Source organism: Sylvia atricapilla, chromosome 18 (genome assembly GCF_009819655.1).
Source record: "Sylvia atricapilla isolate bSylAtr1 chromosome 18, bSylAtr1.pri, whole genome shotgun sequence".
Classification (NCBI taxonomy): Eukaryota; Metazoa; Chordata; class Aves; order Passeriformes; family Sylviidae; genus Sylvia; species Sylvia atricapilla.
The window spans coordinates 5,374,069-5,394,626 of record NC_089157.1 but is presented as its reverse complement, the minus strand read 5'-3'; the positions used below and the strand labels follow the sequence as shown (position 1 = coordinate 5,394,626).

General features: G+C 44.4%; 1 protein-coding gene across 1 annotated transcript; it reads left to right on the top strand.

Moving 5' to 3' along the window:
- Positions 1 to 509: 509 nt before the first annotated feature.
- LOC136369344 (myosin heavy chain, skeletal muscle, adult-like) lies at positions 510 to 16,208 on the top strand. Its single transcript, XM_066332128.1, has 38 exons — positions 510 to 748; positions 833 to 976; positions 1,071 to 1,227; positions 3,164 to 3,191; positions 3,290 to 3,404; positions 3,487 to 3,579; positions 3,708 to 3,771; positions 3,869 to 3,967; positions 4,074 to 4,177; positions 4,268 to 4,406; positions 4,963 to 5,081; positions 5,177 to 5,326; positions 5,906 to 6,076; positions 6,852 to 7,161; positions 7,321 to 7,397; positions 7,648 to 7,735; positions 7,830 to 7,947; positions 8,271 to 8,394; positions 8,485 to 8,621; positions 8,726 to 8,981; positions 9,773 to 10,015; positions 10,122 to 10,298; positions 10,387 to 10,532; positions 10,621 to 10,711; positions 10,800 to 11,189; positions 11,334 to 11,460; positions 11,638 to 11,756; positions 12,208 to 12,404; positions 12,764 to 12,947; positions 13,033 to 13,198; positions 13,370 to 13,494; positions 13,643 to 13,951; positions 14,046 to 14,249; positions 14,519 to 14,644; positions 14,739 to 14,909; positions 14,997 to 15,101; positions 15,243 to 15,338; positions 15,909 to 16,208. Exons 1-38 carry the CDS (start codon positions 542 to 544, stop codon positions 16,062 to 16,064), a joined length of 5,832 nt encoding a protein of 1,943 aa, XP_066188225.1. The 5' UTR covers positions 510 to 541; the 3' UTR covers positions 16,065 to 16,208.
- The last annotated feature ends 4,350 nt before the right edge of the window (positions 16,209 to 20,558 follow it).

Sequence of the window (20,558 nt, the reverse complement as noted above, 5' to 3'; positions counted from 1 at the left end):
AGTGTCTTTGCAGCGCTCTGCCCTGTCTACTAGAAAAGTTTCAAGGTAAGTGCACTGGGTCCAGCTATTAGGTATCCCCAATATTGGGTATTATGTATATATATTTTTTCCTTTGAAACTAGTTTCCAACTAAGCTTTTCCATCTGCTTATAAGGCTATAGTATGCAGTCTATCTATATATATATTTTAATTTTATAGTAGAATAAAAAGGTTTTTTTAACATATTTCATATTCTCAAATATGACACTACAATCCATAAATCAAAATAAAATCTGTACAGTAGCATAAGACACAAATAAAATAAATTTTTACTAGGTTATTGTATATTATTTAAGGACAAAACAATCCTTTCTCTTCTAGGTTTAAATCATTAAACACAAGGAATGCAACTTTTGGTAGTTTTAGCAATTCTACTAAGTGCTTGACTTTAAAGTATTAGAAAAGTTGTCCTCGCAAGCAAAGCACATTAATGACCTATTCATGTCACATTTTTTTTCTCCCACAGGGTTCTTTGCTGATGTGCCTTCAGTAAAGTGCAGAGATGGCCTCTGCAGATGCTGAGTTGGCTTGTTTTGGGGAGGCTGCTCCTTACCTCCGAAAATCGGAAAAGGAGAGAATTGAAGCCCAGAACAAACCTTTTGATGCCAAGACATCTGTCTTTGTGGTTCATCCCAAAGAATCCTTTGTGAAAGGCAAAATTGAGAGCAGGGAGTCAGGCAAAGTCACTGTCAAGACTGAAGGGGGAGAGGTGAGTCAAAAACAAGGATGAAGAAAAACATCCCAACACTGAGCTTTATAGTGACATATGTGGATCTTCCTCTTTTCTTGGCAGACCCTGACGGTGAAGGAAGATCAAATCTTCTCCATGAACCCTCCCAAGTATGACAAAATCGAGGACATGGCCATGATGACCCACCTGCACGAACCCGCTGTGCTGTACAACCTCAAAGAGCGTTACGCAGCCTGGATGATCTACGTAAGTGGCAGCAGCAGCAGCTTCCTTTGGGCAGCCTGAGGAGCTGCTGGGCCAGGCTCAGGGGAAGCCAACGTGCTGTGTCCCTTCCTCACAGACCTACTCGGGTCTCTTCTGCGTCACTGTCAACCCCTACAAGTGGCTGCCGGTGTACAACCCCGAGGTGGTGTTGGCCTACCGAGGCAAGAAGCGCCAGGAGGCCCCTCCACACATCTTCTCCATCTCTGACAACGCCTATCAGTTCATGCTGACTGGTGAGTTTCATGATTTTCTTAAACGTCACTTGGCTGTAAACACTCACAAAGGAGAAAAAGTCTTTTCAGGGCAAAGTAGTTCAATTTAATGGTGTTGTGAGGGTACCTCACTTGAAATGATGATGACATTCATTTGGTTCAAGAGGATCAGTTTAGAGATTGTTTAGTCAAACCTGACATCCCCAAATTCATCCTAATGAGATGTACCTGCAAATGCTGAGGGACATGGAGGACATCATATCTTGGCCTCTCATTCACCTTGGAATGGCCATGGCAGTCAGGAGATGTGTGTGAGGACTGGAAGAAAGGAAATGTCACAAGTCATCAAAAAGGGAAAAAAAGGACGATCCAAGGAACTACAGGCTTGTCAGCCCCACCTGTGTTGGAATGGCTAATCCTGGAGGATATGCTCTAAGAATGCTGAATACAAGAAGCTGATCAGAAGTAGTCAGCATGGATTCACCATAGAGAAATTATGCTTAACCAAGCTGATTTCTTCTACAATGGACAATTGCGTGAAGACATGAGGGGAGAGCACTGGATATTATATACCTGGATTTCAGCAAGGGTTTTGATGCTGTTTCTCATGATATCCTCATAGGCAAATTCAGGGACTAAGGGCTGGAAAAGGGGATGGTGAGCTGGATTGAATACTGTCTGAATGGCAGGTCTCAAAGGGCTTTGAAAGGGCTTGTTTTGGACCTTCAGCTGTTCTACTGTTTTTTTTTTTTGGTTTTTTTTTTAATAGAAGTGATGAAAATATTTCTGATTTGACTAATTTTTTAAGGCCAGCAAAAATGAAGTCTAAAAATGAAGAATTTCAGGAGGACTTTATTACATTAAGTTTTTATTCAGTGAAGTGAAGAAGAAATTTTTGTGAACAGGAGTGTAAAAACAAATGCCACTGGGGGAAAAAAAAACCTCATTGCCAAGAACTTTTATAAGTATCCTTTAATGCTCCTTCAAAATTTTGTCTCAAGGATCATAAATCTACAAAATAAAAAGATGAAACCTGGAAATCACTGAGCAAGAAACAGAGACCCAAACAGAAAGCATTACTATATATAAGGGGTATCTGCATCTGATGTGCCCTATGCATTCTCAGGCTTCCTTTTTCACAAAAGAGTGTAGTAAAATTGAACAGGTCAAGAGGAAGATGAAAAAGTTTCCCAAATGTAGGACAGGCTGTGCTGATAACTCTAGACAGAAAAATTTATTACTTTATACAAATATGCATGGCAAAGAGAAGATGAATAAAAAAGACAGATTACATGATGAAACAAGCTCAACACCAGGAACATATTTTTTCCTTCATCATTAAGTGGTTCAAAAATGGAGTGTAAAAATGGAACACAAAAAGAAGAGAGCATGGGTTAAGAAAGCAAACTGATGAAATTGTGGGAAATAAACTCAGCTCAGGCTATTGAAAAGAGATACATTAATTCTAGATCTGGAAGTACCAACATTTCAATATTATAGAGCAGACCATGCTGATAAAGGTTATTACATGCCTTTTGTTTCTGTCATTTTATTTCATCAACAATCAATTGGGAACCAACATAATAACCATTTAAAGGATGTTGTGGAGTGATCAGGAGTGTTTGTTGCTATGTAGTAAACTTTATGAGAAGCACATGCTCCAGTTCAATTCAACTTACTGATAGACCATTTAATCAGTAACTTTAGAGAACTGATCCATAGTTGGAATAATTTTGATAAAAAAAAAGAACAGTGGGACAGGAAGGGACTATCCAGAAAAAGAAGTGCATGTGTGCTACATCAGACACCATCAGAGGGTTGAGATACCAGCTTCCCACCTGCAGCTGGGAACATCAAAATATTCAAAATGGGTGAAGGCGTATGGGTTTATGAAAGAAATAAGCTGCCTATCGCCAGTTCATTAATAGCAATCTCCTCTTTTCTGCCTTGTTCACAGATCGGGAGAACCAGTCCATCCTGATCACGTACGTACACCCCCTGCGCGGGTCCCTGCGGGGCTGCCCGGGGCCAGGGGACCTCCTGCCTGACCACACACCCTCTGCTTCTCCCTTGGCTTTGGCAGCGGAGAATCCGGGGCCGGGAAGACTGTCAACACAAAGCGTGTCATCCAGTACTTTGCAACAATTGCAGCCAGTGGAGAGAAGAAGAAGGAAGATCAGTCATCAGGCAAAATGCAGGTAAGTCAAGAAGAACAGACTGAAATGGCCTGTCATCGCCCTGTCAACTCAACGCAGTCACTGAATAATTATGTTCCTGCAGGGAACACTTGAGGATCAAATCATCAGTGCCAACCCACTGCTGGAGGCCTTTGGAAATGCCAAGACCGTGAGGAATGACAACTCCTCACGCTTTGTAAGTTCTTGTTTTGTATAAAATCTCTCACCCTCACGGCAACACACAGGATGCCTGAGCAGTCCTTCATGCAAAGGACACATTGGCAGAACACATCCAGGCTGACCTGCTGCTGCTTCTGCTTTCAGGGTAAATTCATCAGAATCCACTTTGGTGCCACAGGCAAACTGGCTTCTGCTGACATTGAAACTTGTAAGAGATTCTCCTGGACTGCTCCCATCTCTTCCCAAATTCCCATCTCCATGTACATTCCCACAAATGCCTGACTCTGTCCTACCATCCTTGCCAGATCTGCTGGAGAAGTCCAGAGTCACTTTCCAGCTGAAGGCGGAAAGGAGCTACCACATCTTTTATCAGATCATGTCCAACAAGAAGCCAGAGCTCATTGGTAGGAAAGAGCATTTTGGCTTTTGGGGGTTGATCACTGAAGTACATTTCTCTCTGTCACATGATTGGCAGAAGTAAGCCTATGCCTTGCCTCTTCCTGCTTTCAGACATGCTCCTCATTACCACCAACCCTTACGATTTCCACTTTGTGAGTCAAGGGGAGGTCACTGTCCCCAGCATTGATGACCAGGAGGAGTTGATGGCTACAGATGTAAGTAACACAGCAACAAGGTACCTACTGAGCATGTCTCATCTCTGACCTGCTAAGGACATATTGTTGAAATCTTTATTTTGACTGCAGAGTGCCATTGACATCCTGGGCTTCACTGCAGACGAGAAAACAGCCATCTATAAGCTGACAGGGGCTGTCATGCACTATGGGAACCTGAAGTTCAAGCAGAAACAACGAGAGGAGCAGGCAGAGCCTGATGGCACTGAAGGTATCATATTCAAGGGCTATTTGTACCAAGCACTTCTCTGCCTCCAAAGGTGGTATGTTAGCTTCCAGAGGCACACTTTCCTAAGTCTCCACATTGACAATTTCAGTTTTGCATCTGGTCCCTCTAACTACAAAGGTTCATTCCTATTCATGGGAAATTCCATTATTCTGTCCAATGCTGGCTCCTCAGAAACATGCTACCTGAAAGCGGGAACTTCAACACAAGATATCTCTCTCTTGAAAACCTCCAAACACTAATACACCCTGATGGGCAATTGTGGTTTTGGTGAAATAACTCCTGCAAACTGTGCTATTCAGAAATCCCCTTCCCACAGAAAGAGAACATGCCTTCCCTTATGTCTTCCTATCCACGCCATACTTGTTGTTGCTTTCAAAGAAAACCATCAGTAGTATCCAAAATTTGCATTCCTTCGTAGGTCTTCTGTATGTGATGAGATAAACATTATTCCATTCCAAGAACATGCACAGCAGAGTTGTTCACATCACCTGAATTCTACAGATTATCCATTGATGCTTTTCTCTCTCCCCACCTCTAGTGGCTGACAAGGCTGCCTATCTGACTGGCCTAAACTCAGCTGAATTTCTCAAGGCCTTGTGTTACCCCCGAGTCAAGGTTGGGAATGAATATGTGACCAAAGGTCAAAACGTGACACAGGTAACATCTGACAGTTAAAAATGAACACCTTGAGTATGTGGGCATTTTTTCTTTGCCCTTCAGAGATAACTCCAGACCTGTCTCCTCTGCTCTAGGTGAACAATTCAGTGGGTGCCCTGGCAAAGGCAATGTTTGAGAAAATGTTCCTGTGGATGGTTGTTCGAATCAACCAACAGCTGGACACAAAGCAGCCAAGGCAGTACTTCATTGGTGTCCTGGACATTGCTGGCTTTGAGATCTTTGATGTAAGCAGCAAGGATTTGTCAGCACAGTCAAGGGATGGGCAAGGAGGGCTCATGAGGAGTCAGAAACACATAGAGGACAAAGGCTCACACAGCTTATGGGCCAAAGGGGTGGATGCTCTTGTAAAGGTAGTGTTCTGGGCAAGTTTAGTGTGTTTCCTGTGCTGACAATGCAGTGATGATGCAAGGACTGCTGTGTCAGAACACAGAATTCAGTTAACCACAGATTACTGATCAGAGGCCAGGGAAGCTCTTGAGTGGGACACTGAGGAGGTTTCTACTGTCCAGGAGCTCAGAGAACTGGCACCACTGAGCAACTGAGTTTACCAAAGACTTGCAGTTGAGTAGCACAGTGAAAAAGCATTGTAATTTTTGACTTGATTTGGGAAGTCAAAATTAAAATGTCCTTCAAGGAAAGTGAGTCTTGGGGTAGAAGGCCTGGTAAGGAAAGACAAAGACGTGCTGGTACAGCAGGGTTGGGACTGGTGTTTCAATTTCAAGCAGTCTTGGGAGAATGGCAGCAAAGGCCTGTGGGTTTTGGCACACCTTGAGAACCTGTGCACCTTTCCTTGCTTTGGGCAGTTCAACAGCTTTGAGCAGCTGTGCATCAACTTCACCAATGAGAAACTGCAACAGTTCTTCAACCACCACATGTTCGTGCTGGAGCAGGAGGAGTACAAGAAGGAGGGCATTGAATGGGAGTTCATTGACTTTGGCATGGACCTGGCTGCCTGCATTGAGCTCATTGAGAAGGTACCTTTCCCATGCAAGGATATGATGGCTCTTGGAATTCTGTGGTGTTTCTGAGGCACAGTCAGTTCAGAGAGAACTCACAGCCAAACATGTAGCATCAGTTCAGGAAAGTATTTTGCAATGAAATTTGGTTTAGCCTGGGAAACAGAAATGGGGAAACACACATGTGTGTCATCAGTCTGCATCATCTGGTCTTCATGCATGAAAAAGTACCTTGGACTTCTGCCAACAGACTTCTAAAACCAAACCAAATTCAGTCTCCTTTTCTTCCTTTTCAAAAGGCTCAAATTCAAAGTCCACAGACAAATTTGAGAAGTAAATATCATATCACCTGATCTCCCCAAAGTACAGAGCCCCTTGTAGCTGTTTTCCCCATTTGTTTTCACTCTACCATTGCTCCCACACCCAATACTCATGTGAACTGGACAGACATTCCGGCCAGTTCCATGAAGAGAGGCTGCAGGGAGGCAAGGGACAGCAGATATAAACTCACTGACTGACAACAACTACTGGGAAACCTAGACTTTCATGCAGCCTGAGATGCTGCCAACAGCACAACCAACCTTTGACATTCATAGCACAGGCGTCTTGTCATTGCCATAGACCCACAGAATGGTTTGGGTTGGAAGGGACCATAAACAACATTTTGTTCCAATCCCCTGCCACTGTGGGGGGAACTTCTTCCACTAGACCAGGCAGGTGAATGTCCCCTCCAAAGTGATATTGAACATTTCCAATATAACCTTTCCTTGTCACTTCTTGTGATTTCTCCCAGCCCATGGGCATCTTCTCCATCCTGGAAGAGGAGTGCATGTTCCCCAAGGCAACTGACACCTCTTTCAAGAACAAGCTCTATGACCAGCACCTGGGCAAGTCCAACAACTTCCAGAAGCCCAAGCCTGCCAAAGGCAAGGCTGAGGCCCACTTCTCCCTGGTGCACTATGCTGGCACAGTGGACTACAACATCACTGGCTGGCTGGAGAAGAACAAGGACCCTCTGAATGAAACTGTCATTGGGCTGTACCAGAAATCATCTGTGAAGACTCTGGCTCTACTCTTTGCCAACTATGGTGGAGCAGATGCCGGTCAGTTTTGTAGAAATTTTATTTTCAATGTGGAACAAAGTTTTCTGGCAATCAAAGCTGCAAACACTAAAAATATAAAGTGGCTTTGTGTTCTGTAGTAGTCAATATATATTGCCCATAGTAAAAAAAATGTTTTGTTTTCTTTTCTGTGACTTGCAGAGGCTGGTGGTGGTGGTGGCAAGAAGGGAGGCAAGAAGAAGGGTTCTTCCTTCCAGACTGTCTCAGCTCTCTTCAGGGTAAGAGCAGAATTCATTTCCTCATTTAAATACCCACTGAAATATCATAGGAGTTCAGTGAAATTGCAGTCAGAAGACAAAGCTTGTAATTCACTAAGACTCTGATTCATATTTATACAATTTTTACAATACATAATCATTCATTTCCTACAGTTCAAGACCCAGAAAGACTCAGGTTTTTCATGCATATCATAGATAAGCATTAGGTTCCTACTAGATTAAACCTGAAATTTTCCTTGTAATCTCACAGGAGAATTTAAACAAGCTGATGACTAACTTGAGAAGCACTCACCCCCATTTTGTACGGTGCATCATCCCAAATGAAACTAAAACACCTGGTAAGGCAAGCCAACAGGAGGAAAGCTTGAACAGCAAAAGTTCTTCTCCTGAGTGTCAAACAGCAGAGGAATCACTAATGGTGGTATTTTCCAGGGGCCATGGAACACGAGCTGGTGCTGCACCAGCTGCGCTGTAACGGCGTGCTGGAAGGGATCAGGATTTGCAGGAAGGGGTTCCCCAGCAGAGTCCTCTATGCTGACTTCAAACAGAGGTAAGAGCTCTGCAGCTCTCTGCCAATTCAGACCAAACTGAAGAGCCCAATCATCTTGATAATCTTTACATTTTACATTTTTATGTTTTGCTGTGAATTTATGATTTATTTTATACTGATTGTGAGGATTCATTTGGACTCTGAATTAATGGTATGAAAGGTTCTTGCACTCTCTTGTAGTGTCTTTTAAGACTTGCATTGTCTTGGAAGAATACACTCTGTAATACAAGATTTTATTCAGTTATTGCTGAATAGGCTGTGAGGTTCAATCAGATTGATTGTTTCAGAATTTTGATTTCTTAATGTTCTGCTTTCTCCTACAGATACAGGGTACTTAATGCCAGTGCTATTCCAGAAGGTCAGTTTATGGATAACAAGAAGGCTTCAGAGAAGCTTCTTGGGTCCATTGATGTTGACCACACCCAGTACAGATTCGGTCACACCAAGGTAGAATGAAGTTCTGTATTTAATTAAATACAGAGTGCCCCAGTAGTGCACTATGCAACACTGATGTACTACAATCTTGCTTTTCTCAAGGTGTTCTTCAAAGCTGGACTGATAGGTGTGCTAGAAGAGATGAGAGATGAGAAACTGGCAACGATTATGACCATGATACAAGCCAGGTGCAGGGGCTTCCTGATGAGAGTGGAATATAGGAAAATGGTGGAGAGGAGGTAGATACTTCTCACTTGTTTGTTATGTTCTAATGATAGTTGGCTAACTGAGTCGAAATTCACCAAAAACAGAATATTCAATAATCATGTGGATTTGTCTTCAGGGAATCCATCTTCTGCATCCAGTACAACGTTCGTGCATTCATGAATGTCAAACACTGGCCATGGATGAAGCTGTTCTTCAAGATCAAGCCCTTGCTGAAGAGTGCAGAGTCTGAGAAGGAAATGGCCAACATGAAACAAGAGTTTGAGAAAACCAAGGAAGAGCTTGCGAAGTCTGAGGCAAAGCGGAAGGAGCTGGAGGAGAAAATGGTGGCCCTAGTGCAGGAGAAAAATGACCTGCAGCTTCAAGTGCAGGCTGTGAGTATCACTGTTCATTTTTCCCTGGAAAAAGAATGATATACTGTCAGAATGCTTCTTGTCCTGCACAGGGAGAGAGACTCACAGGAATTAATGGGTGGAAGAAAACAGTCTAAATCACTCCGAGGCACTCTAATATTGAGTAAATAGGCACTGGTAGGGGCATAGTGAGACTCTTGGCAGACTCGCATGGCACTGACTACATTGCTGTTGTCTGAGGAAGAGCCATGTAACACCAGTCAATGTGTACTCTACAACGGAGAACTTGGAGCTGGAAGACAAATAACTTTCAAAGCAGCTATTTTGTCTAGCACAGTAGAAGCAAATCTGAGAAGCACCTCTTTTTCCTCCAAACTCAATTAGGAAAAGACAGTTTGACCAAAGAAAAGAAATCTTTCTGCCCTGAAGTAGTATCATAAAGCTTCTATTGCTCAAATCCTATGAAGTTAACTAGTCACTTAAACTAAGAAAATATTGCAGATTTTTCCATGAAAAAACCTCCAAGCCCTTGTCCCTGTTGAAACTATAAACTGAAGGAACGCCTGTTCCATTCTGCTTGTGGGTTTTATGTGGCATTTTCATAGACAGTCACCCTGGAAGACATAATTAGGAGCCAGCAAAACATTGGAATACATATTGATTCCAAATGACAAAGTTTCCCAGTAGACTCCATACAACATCCATCTGCTGCTGGAGGTGAAGGTCATGTTCAGCTGCTACACTATGATAAAAGAGGCAGAGGAGAGTAACTTCAGAACATTAGAAATCACTAAATTCTGTCTCCCCACCAGGAAGCAGATAGCTTGGCTGATGCTGAGGAAAGATGTGACCAGCTCATCAAAAACAAAATACAGCTGGAAGCCAAAATTAAGGAGCTGACTGAAAGGGCCGAAGAAGAAGAAGAAATTAATGCTGAGCTGACAGCCAAGAAGAGGAAACTGGAGGATGAATGTTCAGAGCTGAAGAAAGATATTGATGACCTTGAGCTAACACTGGCCAAGGTGGAGAAGGAAAAACATGCCACTGAAAACAAGGTAGGAGGTAGAACCTGTCACTTGCACTCCAGAAAATTGGCTGTGTGCTATCACAGAACTTCTAGATTTACTTCACTTATTTACATTTGCTCCTTTCTTTCTTAAGGTGAAAAACCTGACTGAGGAGATGGCAGCTCTGGACGAGACCATTGCCAAGCTGACAAAAGAGAAGAAAGCCCTCCAAGAGGCCCATCAGCAGACCCTGGATGACCTGCAGGTAGAGGAGGACAAAGTCAATACTCTGACCAAAGCCAAGACCAAGCTGGAACAGCAAGTGGATGATGTAAGCACACAGACATAGAGCAGGAACAGGACAGGTATGATGGAGCCTGACCTGGCTGCCAGAGCCCTGAGGGTCTCGTTGTGTTTAGCTGGAAGGGTCCCTGGAGCAAGAGAAGAAACTGCGCATGGACCTGGAGAGAGCTAAGAGGAAACTGGAAGGAGACCTGAAGCTGGCCCAGGACAGCATCATGGATTTGGAGAATGACAAGCAGCAGCTGGATGAGAAACTGAAGAAGTAAGTGTGGCTCTGAGGCTACCTGAGTGCTGGGCTGCAGCACTTGTCTTTTCTCTTTGATCTCTAACACGGTTCACTTGGTCCAAAGGAAAGACTTTGAAATCAGCCAGATCCAGAGCAAGATCGAAGATGAGCAAGCTCTGGGCATGCAATTCCAGAAGAAAATCAAGGAGCTGCAGGCAAGTCTCTGTTCCTTCCCCTCCCATGCTCAGGCTCAGCTCAGGCAGGAGGAGGGCACGGGTGTGAAGGGTCCCTGGTGTTGTGCAGGCCCGCATTGAGGAGCTGGAGGAGGAAATTGAGGCCGAGCGAACCTCTCGCGCTAAAGCAGAGAAGCATCGGGCTGACCTGTCCAGGGAGCTGGAGGAGATCAGCGAGCGCCTGGAAGAGGCAGGAGGGGCCACAGCAGCTCAGGTTGAGATGAACAAGAAGCGTGAGGCAGAATTCCAGAAGATGCGGCGTGACCTGGAAGAGGCCACGCTGCAGCACGAAGCCACGGCTGCCGCCCTGCGCAAGAAGCACGCGGACAGCACAGCTGAGCTGGGGGAGCAGATCGACAACCTGCAACGTGTGAAGCAGAAGCTGGAGAAGGAGAAGAGCGAGCTGAAGATGGAGATTGATGACTTAGCCAGCAACATGGAGTCTGTCTCCAAAGCCAAGGTATGGAGTTGCAGGAGAAAATGCTCAGTGGAACAAAGTGTGGCACAAAAGCTGCCTCTTCCAGACACATTCCCAGAAACAAAATCCCCACTGTGACAATAAGGCAGTCCAACGTCTCTTTCCCTTCCCGTGTTTCCTCTCTAGGCCAACCTGGAGAAGATGTGCCGCACACTGGAAGATCAGCTGAGTGAGCTTAAAACAAAGGAGGAGCAGAATCAGCGCATGATCAATGACCTCAATACGCAAAGAGCTCGTCTGCAGACAGAGTCAGGTGAGACATCCTCATCCCCAAAGTTCAAGGGCAGGACCTGCATGCCCTGAGCAAACCAGAGGGCACAAGATGACTGCTGGTGTGAACAGTCCAGGCCATTCCTGGTTACGTGGTTTTACCGGCAGTAGGTGTCATAGGAGGAACAGTGTGCTTCCTCTTGTCCCTTTTCCTTTGCAGGTGAATACTCCCGCCAGGTGGAGGAGAAAGATGCTCTGATTTCTCAGCTGTCTAGGGGCAAGCAAGGATTTACCCAACAGATTGAGGAACTCAAGAGACATCTGGAGGAAGAAATCAAGGTCTGGAAGTACCCTATTTTCCACAGTCCGCATCATTCCCCAAATCAGCCGAATTCCATCTGACACTAGACTGCTTAAATGTCTCTTCCCTAAATTCACATAGGAGTGGAGGGACTAGCACTAATGCACAACCCCCTTCTATTCCACTCCAGAGGGAAAGAAGCAGGATATTTTGGTGCGGAAGGAAGTCATTTACAGGGCTTCCATAAGATTCTGATGGTCCTCTCAAACAGACAATTGAGCTGCATATTAATACAAACAACAGATTACTGTCCCCAGAGGATCTGTCGCTAATGTGTCCTGATGCTCCAGAATGTATCAATGAGGACTTCACTGGCTCCAAGCTCTACATTTGCCTAATTGGAGTTGCAGTCCATTTTCACCGTCAATTTCACAGTCAAGAGGCATTTTGAGATAACTGTTCAGGTTACCAAACCCAATGTCCCCACAGGCCAAGAACGCCCTGGCCCACGCCCTGCAGTCTGCTCGCCACGACTGTGACTTGCTCCGGGAACAATATGAGGAGGAGCAGGAGGCCAAGGCAGAGCTTCAGAGAGCCATGTCCAAGGCCAACAGTGAAGTGGCCCAGTGGAGAACCAAATACGAGACGGATGCGATTCAGCGCACCGAGGAGCTCGAGGAGGCCAAGTATGTGGGGGGGCAGGATGGCAAATGATGGGAGAAGACTGAAACTTATGAAGGGAAATTGGAATCCCTGAGATCTAGTTAAGACAAGAGAGTGATAAAGTCAATGATAAACTGTCTTAGTAAAAAAAAGGGGAGGGATGAGAAAAAGTATAGATGGGAAGGAAAGACAGGCTTTAGTACTGTGGAAGACTTGCCTAATCTTCCATAGGTGATAGGACATAGCAAAGGAGAGATCCTTTTGTATCTATCAAAAATGCTTGGCTCAAAATCCCCAAAACTGACAAACCTGCACTCTTATGATGTTGTAAAATAGATTCCCTTCCAAGCTCTAACATGCAACTGTGCCTTTCTCCTCCTAGGAAGAAGCTGGCCCAGCGCCTGCAGGATGCAGAGGAACATGTTGAGGCTGTCAATGCCAAATGTGCCTCCCTGGAAAAGACAAAGCAGAGGCTGCAGAATGAAGTGGAGGACCTGATGATTGATGTGGAGAGATCCAATGCTGCCTGTGCTGCTCTGGATAAGAAGCAGAAGAACTTTGACAAGGTCTTTGGGCCTCCAGCACCAACACTCCTGGCCACAGCATGGCCCCATGATAGCACAGGCCAACTCACACCCCGTTTCTCTCCAGATCCTGGCAGAATGGAAGCAGAAGTATGAGGAAACACAGGCTGAGCTGGAGGCCTCGCAGAAGGAGTCGCGCTCTCTCAGCACGGAGCTGTTCAAGATGAAGAATGCCTATGAGGAGTCCCTGGACCACCTGGAAACAATGAAGCGGGAGAACAAGAACTTGCAGCGTAAGTCCCTGGCCCTCTGCTCCTCGCTGGCCTTGATCACTATCAGCCATTATCCCCATTCTTCATGGGTCAGTGCCTGCAGGTCTGCAGAGATGCCTGTCACCTTGCTGAGACAGGACCCTTCCCATTCTGCTCTGTGCCTGACCATGTTACTGATCATTGTTCCCACAGAGGAGATTTCTGACCTGACGGAGCAGATTGCAGAGGGAGGGAAGGCGATACATGAGCTGGAGAAAGTCAAGAAGCAGATTGAGCAGGAGAAATCTGAACTGCAAGCCTCCCTGGAGGAAGCTGAGGTACATACAATGTTAATATATGGTGTCCCCACCCAAAGTATGGGTTTAGTCCTTTGGAGAGACAGCAGGAAAGCAAGCCCACCGTTCCTGTGGAACTGCATAATAAAATACTTAAAAAGTAAAACACTCTTCTTGATGAATTGTGCAGGCCTCTCTGGAACATGAGGAGGGGAAGATCCTGCGCCTGCAGCTTGAGCTCAACCAAGTGAAATCTGAGATTGACAGGAAGATAGCAGAGAAGGATGAGGAGATTGACCAGCTGAAGAGAAACCATCTCAGAATTGTGGACTCCATGCAGAGCACTCTGGATGCTGAGATCAGGAGCAGGAATGAAGCCCTGAGGCTGAAGAAGAAGATGGAAGGAGATCTGAATGAAATGGAGATTCAGCTGAGCCACGCCAACCGCCAGGCTGCAGAGGCACAGAAGAACCTGAGAAACACTCAGGCAGTGCTCAAGGTCTGTTCAGCAAAGCTACAGAAGGACAAATGAGATCCCTGACATTTTCTCCACAGAACTGACACCTGGTAATTTCTCTTGTGTCTCTTTCCAGGACACTCAGCTGCACCTGGATGATGCTCTCAGGACACAGGATGACCTGAAGGAGCAGGTGGCCATGGTGGAGCGCAGGGCAAACCTGCTGCAGGCTGAAGTTGAGGAGCTCCGGGCAGCCCTGGAGCAGACAGAGAGATCCAGAAAACTGGCTGAGCAGGAGCTTCTGGATGCCACTGAACGTGCACAGCTCCTCCATACCCAGGTCAGGCATTGATGGAAATTATTCCCATTCACAAATGATAACAAAGAATTTAATTCTTATGCATCTTTTAAGTGATTATTGTGTAAATATTTGAAGAAATGTGCTTCAATATGTCCTGCCCAACCAGCCTTCCATTTCTGTTTTTTAATGCTCTGGTGCTTAAGAAGTGTCCTGCACTAAAGACTTTCCTAAACATTACCTGTGTTTTCTGGCCTTAATGTGGAGGCATTTGGTCTGACATTCAGAATCCTGTCTTTCCTGTTGCACAGAACACCAGCTTGATCAACACCAAGAAGAAGCTGGAAACAGACATTTCCCAGATCCAGAGTGAAATGGAGGATACCATCCAGGAAGCCCGCAATGCTGAGGAGAAGGCCAAGAAGGCCATCACAGATGTGAGTAGGACACTCCTGGCATTGCTGATGGGGAATGTCCTCTTACCAAAATATCTCCTGTCCTAAAATTGCTTTGACCTTTTGCTCTGATCAGGCGGCCATGATGGCAGAAGAGCTGAAGAAGGAGCAGGACACCAGTGCCCACCTGGAGAGGATGAAGAAGAACTTGGACCAGACGGTGAAGGACCTGCAGCACCGCCTGGAAGAGGCTGAGCAGCTGGCACTGAAGGGAGGGAAGAAGCAGATCCAGAAGCTGGAGGCCAGGGTGTGTAGGGCTGTGTCTGTGTCTGAGTGAGTGTGTCCTTGCAGAGACATTGTCAGGGAAGCTGCAGGGCTGGGCTTGTCCTTGCAGGTGCGGGAGCTGGAAGGGGAGGTTGATGCTGAGCAGAAGCGCAGCGCTGAAGCCGTGAAGGGTGTGCGCAAGTACGAGCGGAGGGTGAAGGAACTGACCTACCAGGTAAGGCAGGAGGAGACTGCCCTGACACCGTCTGCTCACAGCCAGGCACATTTTGCACACACCATCCCCAAGAGGAACTGTTCACCTTGTGTGATATAGAAGCAAGAATTGACTCTCCTTCCTGTTTACCAACTTCCCTAGTCTGAGGAAGACAGGAAGAATGTCCTCAGGCTGCAGGATCTGGTGGACAAGCTGCAAATGAAAGTGAAATCCTACAAGAGACAAGCTGAGGAGGCTGTAAGTATTGCTTGGAGAAAGGGCAAAGGCCGCATTCCCTTGGGGCAGGACACACATTGAATGTGGCTGAATACCAGCAGAGGGGTGTGAAAGAAATTCCTGAGACACAACTGTCTTGGTCACACTGTTTTGCTATCATGTCCTGAGGCCTTGGTGATCTCTGGGCACCCTGTGGTCAGGGACACTCTTTAAGGGAAGTTGTGCAGCCTGTTCCACACAGGAGGCCCGAGTAAACAAACCCAGGGGCCACACCCACTGACTGACAAGTTCCTGAATCTCTGCCAATAATCAGCAGCAGAAGGCTTCAGGGTCTTCCCAACCCAATAACTCGTGCAGAAACGTTGTGTGAGAGTAATTGACAAATGAAAATGATAAAATTGCTTCTCATTTGTGGCACAGTTCTGGTGAAGCTGTCTCGTAGGGTCTTGAAAAGGAGAGGATGAGGAGCTCTGTGTGAGGCTGATGTGTCAGCAGTGGTGGGAGGCTGATGGAGATTTGCAAGGCTGACTTGCAGCGGGTGTGGAACCCCTGCCCTGGGCTCCTCACCACTGACTCCCTTTCCTCACACAGGAGGAGCTGTCCAATGTCAACCTGTCTAAGTTCCGCAAGATCCAGCACGAGCTGGAGGAAGCCGAGGAGCGGGCTGACATTGCAGAGTCACAGGTCAACAAGCTTCGAGCCAAGAGCAGGGACATGCATGGCAAGAAGATAGAAGAGGAAGAGTGAGAGTGCCATGAGGCAGCAAAGTGACCTGAAGGGTTGCACAAAATGTGGACCCTTTGTCACTTCCTTCTGTCTGCAATTTTTGTTTTTAACTGTTGTAGAGTCTAGAGAATAAATATTGTGGATTCCTTTGTGTGCATACCATGAGCAGTACTTTTTATTTCTTTCCAGTTTTATTGGTTAGATCTTTATTACCATTTTTGGTACAGTTTTGCACAGTTTTTTCTTATCATCTTCATGTACCTATGTCACAATGCAGCTTTTTGTCATCTAGTTCCTGACTTCTCATCCCTTCTTTTTTTTCGTAGTGACTGAGATGTGAGTAGAAAAATAGCATCACATGAAGAGAAATCAAGGACAATAATTCCTGGTTGTGACTCCTGCAAGTTCTTGCTACTGGTATACCTCAGACTATATCTTATATTATATTCACCCTTTTAGCACCTCAGCACTTTCCAGCTTGCAATTGTCAGTTGTGAGATGCTGCTTTTGCTGGCCTCTGAGAATCATTTATAGAGTGGTAATAGTCCAAAGAGTCCATTTTTTTGTGAAGCTGGCAGAAGGTAGGCTTTGGTCTCCACTATTTTTTCTTCTTGCATTTAATTAGAAGATGGTGAAGACTATCATATCCCCTTGAATTAAAACTGGAGAAAGTTGGCAACAGTTGTGTGAGAATTCCTTTAGTTTCTATAAATTAGGTCAATGTCTACAAAAGCTGAGTTTCTGTCACACTACTTTCTGAAACACTGCCCTGTCTTGGGGTATTTTTCTTTCCTGATGAGAAAGACCAGCTGTTTGATGTGGTGTTCTCCTTACTGGTGGTGCAGAAACTCAAAACCCCCACCAGGAGCTTCTCTCACTAGTCTATGGCAAGAGAGGTCAGAGCAGACAGTGAGCAGGGAAGAGACAGCTTGCAGTAGTCCAGCAGTGAAAGGAAAACACTTCATTAGTAGCTGTCATTTCCTTTCTAGAATAATGGTTTTCCCTTCAATGTGCAAAAAAGGCAGTAAAGAAGACGGGCAACTAAATGGCAGATTCTGAGCCTGAGAGATCCACATAAACTGACAATGAAGACTTGAGTGCAGGGGGAGAAAGTTACCTTGTTCAGTCCCAGGCCCTGCCTCCTAGGGCAGAGAACACTGCCCCAGCTGCAGATTCTGAATTCCCAGGGAGCACTAGACCAAACATATGTAACACCTCCAGGGAATAAACTGGTGTGGGGAATTGAGGACAGGCAGTTTATGTCCTTCCAAAAGGAGTACTCTGGTAAATTCCAGTCAGCCTTATATATGAAAAAACACACAATATGTTGAGAGGATAGATGAGCATGTGGACAGAGAGGTGGATATAACAGTGGATATAACTGACTGGGATTTCCAAAACATTTTAGCAAGGTATCCCAACAAAAGCTTTTATAGAAGTGATGAAGCCATGGGATAAGAAGGAAGCCTCTTACTCAGAGACAGAATGAAGGAGAAGAGTTATGTGTGCTGGAGCCTATGTTGTTCAATCTACTGATAAGACAGACAACATTGAGCTGGATTGTTCAATTGATACACCAGTGGGAAGGAATGTCATCCAGTTAAAGAGCTGTCATGAGACCTCCATCTGAAGTGCTGTATTCAGCTCTTGCACCTCCAATAGAAAAAGGACAATGGACCAGGTGGAGCAGATGCACAGCAGAGCCACAAAAAAAAAAATCCAAGTCTTGGAATGCCTCTGCTGTGAAGAGAGGCTTAGTTGTGACTGCTCAGTGTAGAGATGAGAAGGCTCTGAGAAGACCATATTGCAGATTTTCAAAATATAAAGGCAGCTCATAAGAGGAGGAAAGACTTCTTACCTAGGCCAAGAGGAAAAGTTTTAAATTAAAAAGGATAGACTCTGGTTAGAAATAAAAGTGACATTTTTGAAGAAGAAGGAGGCCAGTGAGACACAGGACCAGATTGGCTCCAGAATAAGGGAATGTCCCATCAATGGAAGTGTGCAAGCCCAGGTTGAATGGGGCTTTGAGCCCCATTGATCCAGCCAAAGATATTCCTGCCCACAGCAGTGGTGTTGCACTAGATGGTTGTTTTAAAGATCTTTCCAACCCAAATCATTCTGTGATTTGTCCTCTAAGCCCTGTATGTCCATGGAAGTCAGAGACTGCTGACACAGCACTTCTGATGCCCCTCTCAGTGTGCTCACAGTTTTACACAGGTTGTTTCTGAGCTCCTTCTGCTCAGGGCAGAGGATGTTTCCACCAGCTTCTCCCTGCCGTGCTCTGGGAGCCCAGGGCTGAGCTCTGGTTTTGAACTCCAGGAAGCTGCATGCTCATCCTTGGAACAAGCTTTTCATGCCCATGCCAGTACTTGATGTTGTATAGTTCTTTGGATCACATTTAATGACCTTGCCCTTCTGCTCTTCACTGAGTTTACCCACTGAGCTCTTTTAATAATCAAAATGCCAATGACCAGGAGAAGAGCACGTTCAGACTTAACACTGTTTAAAGCAGCTCAAGTGACAGTGCCCTTTTTCCTAGAACTTGACCACTCGTTCTCCAGAACTACTGGCAAATTCCCCCTTTCTCAGAGTATTGCCTACAGCAATACTGCTCCAAAACAGGCATACCTTCTTGAGAGCTCTTGTTGCTGGAGCTGTATGAATATGTAAATGTGCAAAATATTTGTGATTTGGGAGTGCTGGACTGAGGATGTATCAGAGTGCAGAGGATCCCAGACCAATGCTGTGTCTGGGGATGTGGGTAGAGTTCTGTTTGGGCAGAAAGACTGAGATTTTTTTTTTGAGTTGTAGGTAGTGAAGGCCTGACTTGGTTGAGAGCATCGCTTGGTATACATTGACAACAGGCACATGAATATTAGCAACACAGGCCTGAGCTCTTTAAGGCATGTTAGGACTTCATGTTTGTGTGACATGAAACATGAAGTATCACTGTATATTTATTGACTGTGCCTCTGCTGTGGTCTGGGAGTTGAAAGTATACCTCATCTAGGTTACTTTTGCTTCTTAGGCTGTCTTAACCCTTAGAAAATCTCTAATAAATTTTGAGAAACAGAAATAATTTTTATATTAGTATTTTTCCAAGAAACAGAAGTGCTTTTTTAAAATAGTATAAATTTCTTCCATATCAGCACTGTAACAGCAGCATCTTTTGCAATGAGAAATTATTTGAAAAAAAACTGTATAATTTTTTTCCAGGTGTAAAATATTATGAATAATTCGTTTGTTTGAAACTACAAAGAATTTTCTGTTATATCACTTATGACTGACTAGTGCAATAGTGAACATTCCTCTAGTATGCTCATTTTGAATTTTTTGATTTCTGAAAAATGCCAAGTGTGGATTTACTCACATACATATCCAATTGTTTTTATAGCTAAGGAGTCACATTTCACAGTGAAAGCACAAACTGCACATCCAAACTTGAAACCATATTTGACCTTCCTGTCTGTTGGATTCTTCTTTATCTGATATTCCTGGCCCACAATACACGTGGTTTTTCCCTTTTTATTATAATACATATAGAATCACTGGAAGAGTTTTAATAACAATTTTTCTTTTGTGGAACTGCCTTTTCTAATGATGTAAAGGCAAGCTCTAAGTTCATAGGACCAAGTGTACAAGATACATTATTTCCCTTTTACATCTGCAAAAGTACAGAAATGCCAAAGAATCCCATCTGGATCAAAGATTAGGTTACCTGTAAAGACCACAGAAGAACTAATAAATCATACACCCAAGTTCTTTAAGTGCCTTGACTAGTCCAGATTCCAATATTAATAGCCCTGTCAGACTATTTATAGGAAATGTATCCACAGGAACGGTAAGATGCAAAACATTTCTAAATATATCAGGTCAAATGACAATTATGCCATTAGTTAAGTTTGCCAGACAATATTTTGCCAAAGATGGTTTGCCAAAATATATTTTGACAGACGGACAAGGAAACATCCAAAGCATCTGCATACCAGAGTCTATAAAAGTCTCTTTGGAGTGCTGTGCCCAGTCTTGACAGAAAATTTCCAGGTAAGTGTTTGGCTCCTGTGTACTGCTGGGCAAAACATATACCTTTTTATTCCATTTAACTTCCTATAAGACTTGGATATCCACTTCTGTCATGGACTGACTCTATGAGCTTAACTTGATTGTAGATTTGAAGGCAGCATGTTTTCCTTCAACTTATATATTAGATCTGGATTTCTGTGAAACACAAAATGAGCTGTTATGTTTTCAAGAAGCAGTGACTTCTGCCACCAAAATCAATACCAAAATTTAATAACTTTTAAGGAACAAGATGAAACCCAAGAGTTTAAGATTTGTTGAAGGGAGGACAGGCAATAGTAACATTTATATGTCATAATGCAAAATGAATTATCCATAGCAAGTAATTTTTAGAAAGCCATTATTTGCTATCAGAAAAAAAAATTTAGAGACTTTCAGTAGCATTATTAAAAAAAAATAAAAAAATCAGAGACTCTATTGGGAACAGCCAAATTT